Source organism: Asterias rubens, chromosome 18, assembly GCF_902459465.1.
Source record: "Asterias rubens chromosome 18, eAstRub1.3, whole genome shotgun sequence".
Lineage (NCBI taxonomy): Eukaryota > Metazoa > Echinodermata > Asteroidea > Forcipulatida > Asteriidae > Asterias > Asterias rubens.
This window is the reverse complement of record NC_047079.1, coordinates 6,766,819-6,780,724: the sequence shown is the minus strand read 5'-3', so window position 1 is coordinate 6,780,724 and position 13,906 is coordinate 6,766,819. Positions and strand designations below refer to the sequence as shown.

General features: G+C 38.7%; 1 protein-coding gene across 1 annotated transcript in view; it reads right to left on the bottom strand.

The window, feature by feature from the left end:
- The window catches only part of LOC117302624, a 44,672-nt gene that overhangs the window by 19,047 nt on the left and 11,719 nt on the right, over positions 1 to 13,906 (bottom strand). The window contains exon 5 of the mRNA XM_033786606.1: positions 7,225 to 9,928. Within this exon, the coding sequence (XP_033642497.1) occupies positions 7,225 to 9,854 (2,630 nt within the window). The 5' untranslated portion in view covers positions 9,855 to 9,928. The remainder of the gene's footprint in view (positions 1 to 7,224; positions 9,929 to 13,906) is intronic.

Genomic DNA, 13,906 nt, shown 5'->3' with positions numbered 1-13,906 from the left:
ATTTTAAACAGAACTCTATAAAGGAAATAACTTATCAAGGTTGTTCTCGCTTGATTAACACAACTCATTTTAAATACAACAAGACCACCTTAATTACATCAACGAGGTCAGCTCTATTCAAACTAGCCGTCTGTCTCACTAAGGAGACAAAGGAGGCACAGACAATGGTTTTTAATGAAGCAATTAGAGGTATTAATCAACGAGGGAGTGTGAAGGAAGTAGGTGAGTCATAGGGATGGCCATTAAAACAAAAACAACTGTGATGGTGAGAATGAGATAATGAAGACTGTACAATACTGGCTAGTTGTCCCAGATGAAAAGACCCAAGGTCTTCTTTGGTTCATAGCACCCACTTTTTATAATAACAACAATAATAATCATTTTAATGGATGTTAAATTTGCATCAGGGATAGAGAATATTAATTTTTGTAGTTACCCGTATATTTACGAGAGAAAATTACAACCAGACATTCTGGACTGGGATGATTACGATCTTTTTTCTTTACTCCACGATAATAATAATACTAATAATAATACTTGTAAAGCGCAACATATCCACCTAACAAGTAGGCGCTCAAAGCGGGACAAAAAAAGGAACAATTACAGATAAACCCAAAGTGATCTAAAGATAAACCCTCTAGCTCGACAGTCTAACTTTTACGAGTTGAACCTGATTCGTCTAACTTTAGAACCAAGAATTCAGACAGACTGAGTTAAAATCGATCAGGTTGAACCACGTTAAACCACTGATTTAGTACTGTGTTTGAACAACCTCACAGAAACTTGAGGACAAATTGCCTTCTTATTCTATTCAAGAACCGTCCAAGGTATAAGACAAACTTTTTGATGATACATGCCCTAGGCCAAAGTGACAGACACTGTTATCCACTTCATCATTCTTCAACAGCAATGAAGATGAAAAGGCCAGGAGCTCAAAACATGAAACTCAAACTTCCACAACTTCTGATTGCTTCATATATTATGGAGTCTGGAGGAGAATCTACCCCCGGAGCAGACTTTAGCCCTAGTTGTCATATTGCTCCTTCAACGGCAGGTGGTGGGTATGATCCTCTCCTGATGGGAAATTTAATTTTGTCTGAGCTTCGTCAATTGACACGCAGAGTGGGTTTGATTGTACAGGTTCAGTGCCTGGTCACAACATCGAGGAGCAGAATCCTCCGGACTCTCACCACAAAAAAAAAAACAAGAGAAAATTACAACCAGACATTCTGGGCTGGGATGATTACAATCTCTTATTGACTCCACTTTTTTGAGGATCATCAACTCTTTCCACTCCAGCGCTTATTTCACTTACCAAGCAATCAAGACCAAAAACACAACATTCATAAAGTAATGAGAAGAAGTTCGAGTTCCAATGGCTCTGAAGCAATTAAGTCAAACAGCTCGCTGAAACAGGTTCTTGGTAAAGCTGAATCCAAATTGGTGGCTTTGGGGCGGGTTATTGCATAGAACATGGAGAAGGGCAAGGCCTCGAGTTGTGTTTAATATTGCATCAAAGAGTATGAAGAACAGTACAGACATTTCTATTTTTCATTTCTCCCAGAAAATGTATTTTCCACACCAATGCTTGTGAATATTGGTTTGACATTGACTCCAGCCGAGCACAGCAAGACTAACAGCCTGCACTTCTGAAGGTGTTCTTGGAAAAATTTGATATTCGCAAACGGCGTACCATATGGCACTGCTGATAAAAGGGTTGCGATGCATGTAGTGTGGTATATTATCCCAACACCAACTGAGAAGGTTACACTAGATCGGGTTTGGGATTGGTCATGTCTGCTGGCTTGCCATTGGTCTGGGTTGTTTCTGCTGGCTTGCCATTGGTCTGGGTTGTTTCTGCTGGCTTGCCATTGGTCTGGGTTGTTTTTGCTGGCTTGCCATTGGTCTGGGTTGTTTCTGCTGGCTTGGGCTTAAAGGCAGTGGTAATTACTCAAAATAATTATTAGCATAGAACCTTTCTTGGTGACGAGTAATGGGGAGAGGTTGATGGTATAAAAAATTGTGAGAAACAGCTCCCTCTGAAGTTCCATAGTTTTTGAGAAAGAAGTAATTTTCCACGAATTTGATTTCGAGACCTCAGATTTAGAACTTGAGGTCTCGAAATCAACCATCCTAACGCACACAACTTCGTGTGAAAAGGGTGTTTTTTCGTTCATTATTATCTCGCAAGTTCGATGACCGATTGAGCTCAAATTTTCACAGGTTTGTTATTTTATGCATTTGTTGAGATACACCAACTGTGAAGGCTAGTCTTTGACAATTACCAATAGTGTCCACTGCCTTTAAGCTTGTCCATGACAATTGTTACATAATACAAATATTTTATTTATTAGAAAAAAATAATGAATAAGAACTAGCCTATAGATATATTTTGTTGTTATTTCACAAACAATGAATTTCTGTCACAGTTGTTACAATAGGTAGGGGCATGTCTGATTAAAATCTTGTTTATGACCCTTTTGCGGCAGTCAAAAAAATTGAAAATGTACTTCAGAACAAAAACTGTTCTTTACTTGTGAAAGTTTTCGATGGTGGTGAACTTGGGAATATGAGACATTTGAAATCTAGGACAAACCTTTTTATTGAATAGAACTAACTAGGTCAAATTTTGCAGCTAATTGTGGCCGGCCACTACGAGGCATTTTGCAACATACAGCTTCACAAATATAGAGGACGGACTATTTTCCCTTCCAGCCTACTTTTGTTTACATTGGTTCAAATCTCGAAAACTGGCAATCACATAACACACATCAGTCGCTGAAACAGTTTACCATATGTCTCAGGAGTCGCAACGAAAACATACCTCCAGTATGCTCATCATCGCTAGCGTTGGAAAAGGTCTTCAAAAAAGTGGGTCACGGTTGCGAGAATAGTTTGAAGGTAGCCTTGAGGAATACGCATAGAGAATTACAGGCTTGTCCATTAACGAGGGACTGCACTTGATGTGAGTGCATCGCGGCTATTAAATACCAAAACATGTTTACCACCGTTACTTAGGGGGTCTAACTGTATCCATATCAAAGCATGAGTGTTGCGAATATTACGTGCCGACCGCGGTAGCCTGGGAGAATGAGTTACTTACAGCACCAGGCATTATTGAATTAGCGACCGTCTAAATTTCATTTAACGCTCAGCAGTGCATCACCTACACAATATCTTTCGCGTTTTTTTTGGGGGGGGGGATAGGGAGTTGGGTGAATCTGTCAAGATCACAACAATGGTAATTGTTATTAATAATAATAATATTGCTCATTGCATTGGTGCCCTTGAAATTCTCGACAGTAGAAATTTACAATTTCCTCATCTATAGGGTATATGCCCTTTAACAAGGAGAAAATGCCTTGGTGCACTTGCCCTTTCAAAGAAGAAGCATACAGGCCTGATGCGATAGTGTTAACCGCAAACCTCACTAAGGCATAGCAGTCAACAAACACATTTCTTCTGACGAGTCAATACATTTCTTCTGACAAGCCTTAAAACACACCAAAGAATACCATCCTGAAAGAACTCCACAGAGAAAAAAAACCTGAACTTTACCCCAACTTCTCCATCAACTCACAAGATAAGCACTTGCATCAAACAATGAAGTACAGCTTGTTGACAAAGATTACCATCTCGTCCCAGACCAGAGACTTTTTTCACATCGCTACAGTCCCGCTCCGAAAGGGTTATACAACGGCAACACAGCCAAGCATATTGTTCCAAGAGGAAATCCAATATGTAGGCAAACATTTTAGAGAGTGCAGGTGGATTGCCTAACGACACCTCCTCTTGATACTGTATTTAGTTTGATGACTTAACATTACCCTTCGAACGGCAAAGTGTCTCGCTCGTTCTTTGTACAACAAGAATTTTCTGGATGAAGTGTCGCTGTTAATGTCATTTGATCTTATCATTTCTTCAGTGCTTCAAAGTGTCCAATGACAGGGCATTGTTTGGAAGAAGTGCAAATATTTTTCACATGCTGTCTATTATTTTGAGCGAGGAAAATGTACTACTATCTGTTCTTTTTGAAGCTTGATGAATATTCATTACACTTGAGTGATAATGTGTTTACTCATCTTTCAACAGATGTTACGCTTGACGCATGCAATTTAAAAGGTTAAATAAAAGAAGCCCCACAAAATTCATGCACTCTCAAAACAAAACACTTCAAATTATTAAAAAGTTTTTAGAAAGAATTACAAAAAGAAAGTCTTCCCACTACAACTACTATACTGACGACAGATCTATGTACAAAGTTGAGATGAAACTGTAGGATTTCACCTTTAACTACCAGGCAATCTTGGTAGTCAAGTATTAATTAAGATATCTGGCACAATATCATGGCTCTGCTTACCGTGGAATTCTGCACTTACCGTCCATGATGGAATCACACGCTTTATAGGGCACCATAAGCGCAGATTTTCGTGGTAAGCAGAGCCTTGAAATTGGGCACTTCTCTAGAGTAATAGAATAAAGGTCCAGGGTTTGAATCCCAGCCAAACAAAATGCCTGTGGTTTTGTTTTCAGGGAACTCGGAGTACAGAGTGTACAATGCTTAACACACACCAGTGTATGGTCAAAAAACAAATAATATTCTTTATCCTCGATACAAATTTAACATATTATTATATGAAAGGATTTCACCAAGTATGGATATTAGTTTGTTTACTTGTTCAAACATGTCGGTCACCCCAACAATATGTCTTACAGGATAAATTGCACAGAATCCCAACTCTCCCCGGAGCAAATTGAACACGCCGTTCCTCCAAACAGTTTTATGCAATCTGATGTGACATTCTAATCAAGGAACTGTTATGCGATTGTGTCACATGGCACGCCGAAGTTGTGTCGCGGACACTTTGTGCGATTACCTGGCCGGGAGGGCTAACACCGAGTCCCCAGTAGGACTACACTACCACCAAACAAATAAAAAAATCTTATTAGCTATCAGGCTCTATTTTTATGTAGGGTAGGGGCAAGGAGCGGGGGTTACTAAAAAGGGGATATTAAGAATAAAGGGACATGGAGTCGTCTCAACCCAGGGGCAAGAAAGGATAAGACAGCTCACCGACAGTTCACAAAGTGGTGTTATAAAAATACTGAGCAGGGACATCAACCTTTTGGGGACAAGTTGAGCTCTTCATAAATTAAAGACAAATTGGGATACTGTCAAGTAGACTTGTTTTTGAGTATTTTTTTCCTCCAAAATCTATTTATGGATGCAAATTATTCCACGAGGTAAATGGAACAAAGAAAGTCACACACAAAAAACAGTGGTCTGAGTAATTTTCCATCCTAACAACTTGGGATACTTTCAGCTGGAAATGTTTTTCTCAAACAACAAAATGAAGAAAAAAATAAAGGTCTGAAATTGTGTCAGCATTAATGTTTAAGAAAGAAGTAATGTTTTCAACAAGAACTATTTAGAAAACAATTTCTCAAAAACAGGTATATTTACTCCAAGCCTGTTTTTTCTCTAGTTCTAGGTTTGAATAAGATGGAATTGAAATAAAAACAAACCTGATTAAATAAATTGCCTTTTAATGAATTACAAGGTAGACAAATTAAAACAAATGGATACATTCATTGTTTCTAAAAATGAAAAAAAACCTTGCACTAAAATTTTACACAGGCCTACTTGAAGCAAAGAAAGGTTGCCTCGACTTCAAGGTTTGGCTTTGGAAACTAATGGTCCAACCTTGGGTGAATTAGGAAAAACCATTAGGCGACTAGATGTGATTGGTCATCTCTCAAAAGCGGCTCTTCAGATGCAATTATCGCTAAAATACAATGTGTTTTTCACCTTTCAGAACACAACGTTCTGCAACGCAAGCCGTAAGATTTAAATTCTACCAAATTGGTGCTTCACACCTAAGTATTATTTTTTTCTTCTAAATTTTTCTTAAGGATTTTTATCTTTTAATTCCTTTTAGTGTTTTGCCAGTGTGAAGTGTACTCAAATAAAAAATAAATAAAATAATGCGTATTCCCTGAGGGCATTTCAACACCGAATTTTACCAGAAAATTTTAAAACTATTTCCTTGCTCTTAAGTCTTAGGTACAATTCAATTCAATTCAATTCATCTTCATTAGATCCCAAAAAGGGTAATTCAAATGCTCGCATACAGTAAAAGTGTTGACACGACAGACCAGTTAGTTGTGAAACAAACTCAGTATTTTTGGCTTTAAAACTTAGCACAACAAATATGAGAAAGTATCAACCATTACACATGAACAAATTGGGACAAAGGTTGACAGACTTGATGTACATGTAGAATAATCAGCTAATAAATAGTTTTCATTTCGTGAATACTAAATTATTGGCCAGATTGCATTCTAAAAGCAATCATCAACAGCCCCTAAGACCTTCACTGTGAAAAGATAAACCATCAAAGTGCAAAGTATGTTAAACCAAAAACATTACACAGCTTTTGCCCAGCTAATGAATTATTCATGATTATCAAAATTCCCAGGGACCACAATGAATGAGAGGCAGGAGAACTAGGCAAGCGCCCTCTATCATCTCAGAGCAGCAGCAAAAAAAGTTGGTGGACAACATTTTTCCAAAGCAGTGGCATACTGCCCTCTGTTGAACACAAAACAAATTTACAAAATAATTTATAAAAATTCTGATTGATGTTCAGTGCAGGTCTGATATTCGGCCTGTGGGGGAAAGTAGGAACATTTTATTTAGTACAAGGACTGATATGTACACATGGTGTAGGCTTTTAAAGAATTTTCAAGCTATTTAATAACAATTTCCCTGATTTTTTGGAGAGTCAAAAAAATTGGAAATCCAATTAAACTTGCAGATATGCAGTACTGTAATGGAAAGTCTGCATTGAGCCTCAATCTTAAAGATGAAACAATGAAAAACGTGAAGACTGCCAGGCTAAGAAGGATTGCTCCTATAGATTCAATACTCCCAGAAAAATAAAAATCCAACTTGGTTGTTTAAAATAGTTTAACTAAAATTGAAAGAAATATGAAACCGTGTACTCCAATAAAAATTATAAGTAGGGGAAGACCAAAAAAAGTTTTCAAAATGAGAGTTAACTTCATGAAGTATGTTATTTTGTAACCAAATAATTGCTGCCAGACCATGTTCTCCTTATTTCTTCTTCAACATCCTGTTATTGGAGTCTAAACTAGTGTAATGAAAAAGTACATAAATAAAAACAAACAAGTGAAGTTGAAATAAAAACATATGAGACTTACCTAACACACTTGAAGCAAGCTTTGTGGTAGATCTTGTCTTGAATGCTAACCTCTTCTCCAACAGCCACAATGAATCCACACGCCTTGCACACTCCATAGTAGTCAGCGCTCTTTGAGAAGCTTCCATTCCTCTTCCTGGCAACCGGCTTCTCCAACGATTCCCTTGAAATCATACGTCTCAATCCATCAAATTTTGTACTGTTCTTCATCTGTGGCTTCGCAGGGCTTTTGGTGGACGCTGGCTGGATCTTTGAGACTCCACTGTATCCAAATCGAGAAGCCGCGGCCGACAACTCGGGAGAGTTATCAGAGTGGCTGCCGACTTTGTTGGGTTTGTATTTCCGTGTCGTGATGGGGCTCTTTTTTGTGAACCCCCACAGTTTGCCGCCGATACTCAGCTGTTTAGGAGATTGTGGGGGGTCTGTAAGCAAGGGTTCCTTCACCCCACCCTCCCACGATTCACTTCTCTTGTAGCGATTTGGAAGCGAAGCTCTCGATCTATTAGCCACATCTTGCAAGTCGGCCTTGCCTGTTTTCCCTCCGGCGTATTTGGACATCTGGGTGAGGTAGCGCGCGAATCCAGAGCCGCTGTTGCTTTTACAAACCGTATTGTAGGTCCCGTCTGCTTTTAGCGTCCCACCGTCAGTATCTCCAGGGTTGCTTTTTTCATTTTGTGGTGCTGAATCAAAGATGTCTTCCATGCTTTGTGATCTGGACGATCTATGACAAGGTTTCAATGAGGTGTAATGACTGTTTGTGCGACTCATAAAATTCTGCGATGGAGTAAATTTCTTGACGATTCCCTTATTTGCTTTCATCTTCGAATCAGTGGTAAGATGACCATCACTAGTGCTTGGGATTGATAAGGAGTAAGAACGCCCAGGAAAGTCTTTTACTTTATCCATGCCACCAGTACTGGCACATTTCTTGGACTCAGCACTATCCACAGATTTATTGTAAGGTGTTGCCGCCTGTTTGACATAAGATCCTTTCGATGAGGGAGGAAAGAAACCGCCAGATACCGGTATTTTGGATGGTAACATACTCAGTTTCTTTGTTGGTATATCGACAGGAGTCGCTGGAGCCGAGTGAGTCTCGCGTGCTGCAAACATGAAAGCTGCGTTGTTGAAACGCAGCGGCTTAACTGGTGCACTTTTGGGCTCCTTGACTTCTCCGTTGTGTGAGGCAGATAACGCCAGAGATTTAGGGATAGGGATCTTGGATAGTGTCTGACTTTCACTCTTATTGTTGCTTGCGTTTTGACTTGGGCTCAATGTTCTGAAGCTCTGCTGTAGGACGGGCGATGATATCATCAACTCCTGACTTCTTGATTTGGGCATCTGTAGTTTCGTGCAGTGTGACCGCGGAGGGTTGAAACGTTCCTCAGTGGACACCTTCCTGCTTTTTGCAACCGCTGGGAGTTGGATGCTCTCCTGACTTTGCGGTTTGTAGGCCGGCTCTGAGAACTGGTGCAACAGCCTCGGTCTACAGGTCGTCACGGATTGAAGTAGTTTCCGATTATCTGAGTTGAGGCTTTCTGCCGAGCTGTTCAGATTGCTCAACTTTCTCATTTGTTGCGGTGAGCTGTTGCCTTGATCAGATAGTTTCCTGCTTTCGGTTGTGGTGGTACCTTTGAGATTGGTGGAATGCCTGGGACTTTTAATATTCTGCATTCTGTACCCCTCAGTAGAATTTCTTTTGGGTGGTGGAACTTCAAGTTGACCATCACTTTCACTGCTCTCTACTGCTGGCATGCCACACAAATCAGAGTTAAGCCTTTCATACTGATGCATCCTGGATGCAGGAGTTTGTCCGCTTTCTTGGTTTGACATGGTCAAGAAGTCGGGAGAGTCTGTTGTGATTGAACGATGCCTTCGTGGAGGTTTCGGTGGTGGGGGGTTCTTTCCAACAACAGGTGCGCTCATCTGCCTGCGTACATCGAGGTGTCTTTTCAGAGCAGGTTTTGGATGAGAGCTTGGAGGAGGACTCTGTATGTAATAAAGTGATCTAGGAGAATCAGCACGACCTGGCGAGCCAGAGACATACTTGATCGGGTCTCGCAGGCTAAAGCCGTGAGCTAAGTTGTATGTGTACTGACGGCTCTTCTCAGCAGCTTTTGCCTTGGTGTCAACGTGGCGGGCCATCTCGGCAATGCACCTAGCCATTGTCTCTCCCTCCACGGCTTGTTCAAAGCTCGGTAAATTGAGAATGCCAGAAGGGATGTTTTGGGGTTTAGACCTCTTTTGTGGTCGTTCTAATTTGTCAGTATTGTCTTGGAGGTTCTGCAAGTCGGATGAAGAGCGTCTTAAAGGCATTGATTGGGAGGACCTTAAGGAGGTTTTCTCAGACGTAGTGGTGGAAATTTTCTCCTCGCAAGAATGAGACTTGAGCAGTGGAGCTTTGTCTTCTTTCTCCTCTACTCCTTCACTGAGTAAAGAGGAGGTTGAGAACTCACCACCTTGGTCTTTCTTTTGGAGAATATCGGGCACCCCTGGTTCAGCAAACATCCTCTGCTGTGCAGTGCACTTCTCACGACGGGCAGACATGATAGAGCCTGGTGCTACGTAGCTGATAGAGGACGTTGTCTTGAAGGAGCTTTTCTCAAGGGGGTTAGCGAATGGGGCATTCATTTTCAGGGCTGATCCAATCTAAGTGGCTCAAGTAACAAGTCACTCAAATAAGTTGCAGTCGTCACCAGTAACGGCTGAAACAAAAACAGAAATTTTAAACTGTGATTAAACAATTGAGCTTACTCAAAGAATTCAGATATAGAAATTATTTGATGCTGGAAGTTCTTCTAAAATGCTTTGTGTTTTGTTGGGCTGACACTACTATGCTACCAATGTTTTGTCTGGCATCGTAATTTAACTTCCGGTGTCCACAGCTGCACTAATGAAGACACCAGAACTGATAACATCACTTCAGTCATAAACTGAGGCACTTCACAATGAAGTCACAGAGGAATTGATCAAACATATGGAAAATGTGAAGTCTTTGGTGGGAAGTAAACTATAAAAATTAGCCTTTTGCAAACTGCTACCCAAACCAAAATAACATGTGGTATAAATGGAAATAATTATAATGACCTGAAGTAGACCCTAGACTGCTGGGGTCAGAACGTCTGGTTATTATTAAACAAAATAAAAAAATTGGGTTTGCTAAAAAATATCACTTGTTGAAAAACCTGTTGACTTAGCATTGTCAGAAACCTCTCTATTCTTTCCAAGAAGTTGATACAAAGAAAAGCTCTTTACTTTCTATGAAACCTTCCACTTTCATTGTAAAAACGAAAACAAAAAGTAGGGGCCTTTCAGTCATTTTCCAACGAGATAGAGATAGTCATTACATGGTATTACCGCAAACCTTTCCATATAAGTCATTTTCATTTTCACAAGGAGAAACAATGGTATGAAACCAGGGTAGAAAATACAACATGCAAAGTTGACTCGAGTAAAAAGTGCTTCATACACATCACAAGTCTTAAAATTGTTTTTAATCTTGATAAGGACTTATCTATTAGAAAATGAGTAGATCACACAACTTGATTTGATTTTTATAAGCCCCTCTTTAAAAGCCGACATCAAGTGAATGCCATTCTCGTCTTGAGCAACTATGTATCAACGTCATCGAATCTTCACTCCAGGATATAAGATGTAGATTCTGAACCCTAAATTCACTGTGTAAACATACGATATCATGAAGTGTAAAATGATCGTAAGATGCGTAGTTTAAGAAGTCAGTGCCACAGCTGGATGATGATGATGGTACAATGACAGCAAGCAGACTAAAACACAACCTTTACTCTGGAATTCCAATCGAATGTTGTCTACCAAATCCCAAAAAGATCAAAGGGGAGCTTAAAAAAGTAGATTATTGTAAAACAGATTCTTTGAAGCAATTTTAACATCTACAAAAAATGTTGTGGTACCAGCTGCTAAAACCTCCAGCTACCGGGAAATTTACACTGCCCACATCAGTGTAGCGGTAAAAACCAAATTATACACCACAAAAAACGAACAACAACTCCTTAAACCAAGACAAATTGTTGGTTGAGTAATTAAAAAACTTCAACTAATAAATCATAATTTACCAGGAACAAAGCTTCAAGGCCAAACCTTTCTAAATAGATAACAAACGCTTTCACACATGAATGTGCAAAGAGGGACTGTTGCCAAAAAAAACAATCGTAAATCAACTTTCTTATAACAACTGTAGTCAGGATATGCCATCTGTTGTCAGCACTTCATCATCACATCAAAAAACAAATGTTAATAACATCTTGATCAAATTCTTTTTTAGACCAATTATGTTTAACGACTATCAGTGAAGAAAGATTCCAGCAATTATTCCTTGAGGCTGTTTACATCAAGGAGTTTGATAAATGGATAAGAACCTTAAAGGGAAGCTATACGTTTCGGTAATCACTATAATAGTTAATGGCAATAAATACTTTTGGTTCGAAGCCTACAGAAGCTTTCAATAGTATAAATTTATAAACATTTCTGTTTGAATAATGTAATGAATAGGGTAGGTGGCCTTAGCTTTCGATCCAAACCGGACCTTCTTCAGAGGCATAAAACAAGTACAAACAAATACATAACCATTTATAGAAAAAGAGAGGGGAAAGGGATTAAGGCAAGGATCCAGAAAGAAGCGGGAAAATACCAGTCAATCAAAGTTTCTATTTCAAAAACAATATTGGAAACAATATTTCTGTTTGAAGTTATATGGTTATAAATGCAAAAAGATATCAGTTATTATCCCCCAAATTGGAATCTGAGAAACGCTACTGTAAGATACATTTCTCAGATTATGTATTCCAACTGCCTGGACAGTGGACATATTCACTGCAATACTCAAACATGTGGCTACCTTTTGACAAGTTAGTTTTACTTAAAGCCATTGGACACTTTCGGAACAGAAAAAAAAATAAAAATTCACAGATTTAGAAATATCTTACAGGATTTACAGAAAGTAATGGTGAAAGATTTCTCTTGAAATATTATTCCATGAAATGCTTTACTTTTTGGGAAAACATTAAAACAATACCAATTCTCGATATCAAGAATTACGGATTCATTTAAACACATGTCATGACACGGCGAAACGTGCGTAAACAAGGGTGGGTTTTCCCGTTATTTTCTCCCGACCCGATGATCAATTGAGCCTAAATTTTCACAGGTTTGTTATTTTATATATAAATTGTGATACACGAAGTGTGGGCCTTGGACAATACTGTTTACCGAAAGTGTCCAATGGCTTTAAAACAATCAAACGGTTCCAAAAACCGAAGGTATACTTTCCCTCTTTATAAAAGAATTATACATCATTGGTTAAAGGATCACGTTGCCTTGGATTGATCGAGTTGGTCTTTGAAAAGCAGTGGTAACCGCTTGTTATAAAATGCATATGATTAGAAATATATTTTAAAAGTAGAATATAATGGTTTTCCTTTTACCGCGTCAAATAACATGGTCGGCAATTTATGGGAGTCAAATTTTTGACTCCCATAAATGGCCGACCTTGTTAGTTCGCAAAGTAAAAAAACAAAAAAGGCAATTTCGAGGCAAATGTGTGTGGATGATTGTATTCTACTTTTTAAACATCTTTCTAACCATTATGCATTTTATAACAAACGGTTACAAACGCTTTTCAAAGACCAACTCGACCGATCCAAGGCAGCGTGTTCCTTTAATGTTGTACTTTTCAAGAAAATGTTGGCTTGTGGGGTAGATAGTATGAAAAAGTCATTCCAGCCACCAGTTTACATTTGTGTGACCATGACTGGGGAGGAAAACGAGAGCAATTGATGTCGCAAAATGGGTCAGGTCCCATGGGATCCAGACTCTGGGTCAGGTCTCACCCAAGAAATCTTGTAGAGTAAAAAATATTTTTAAAAGTTGTATTGGAGCTTTTTAACTTTTAAATGTGTGTCTATTGGTAATAACTTTTAAGAGATTTTTATAAAACATAATGACATTTTTTAAATTTTATTATTGGGTATTAGAATTGAAGGCCTGTGGGTCACAAGTTTGAATAATTTTGGGCATATGCCTCTGGGTTTTTTTGGTATACAAATTTTCCGTTATGTGTTGCTTGTTTGCGTTTCAATGCAGAATATATAATATTTAAATTATAATAAAATATCACAATTGGATATAATTTCAGATTATTATGGGATATTTATTGCAGTATGACTAACAAAGGTAATAAACTTTATCTGGCAGCATTTACTTGCAAACCCCTGTCATAATGTAACATGTGGTATCATACACAAAACAAGCGAAACTCGACCACTTCTCTGTGTACATAAATGGTGCCCACAGTTTATTGCAGTTTGCATTTATCTTGTCAGTGTTTGTGCCAGCTGTAAATTTTTGTGTGCAATCTGCACACATGTTCAATTAGTAATCTAATACTGATATGCTTGACATAGTGTTAGCCACAGGAGTGTCTGGGTTTTATTTTGGACACCCTTTTTTATCAGTCATTCAACGGAAGAAGAAACAAAAGTAATTTAAAATAAAATAAATTTAAAAAGAGGCGGCCTCTTTAAAGGGAGTGGGCAGAGACGCTAAATACGTTTGTTTGTTTTTTTGTTTTGTTTTTGCCTAAGTGAACAACTTGGACACCAAGTTTCTAAATTTCCAGCAAACTTGGACACCCTTTTACCAAATCTAGA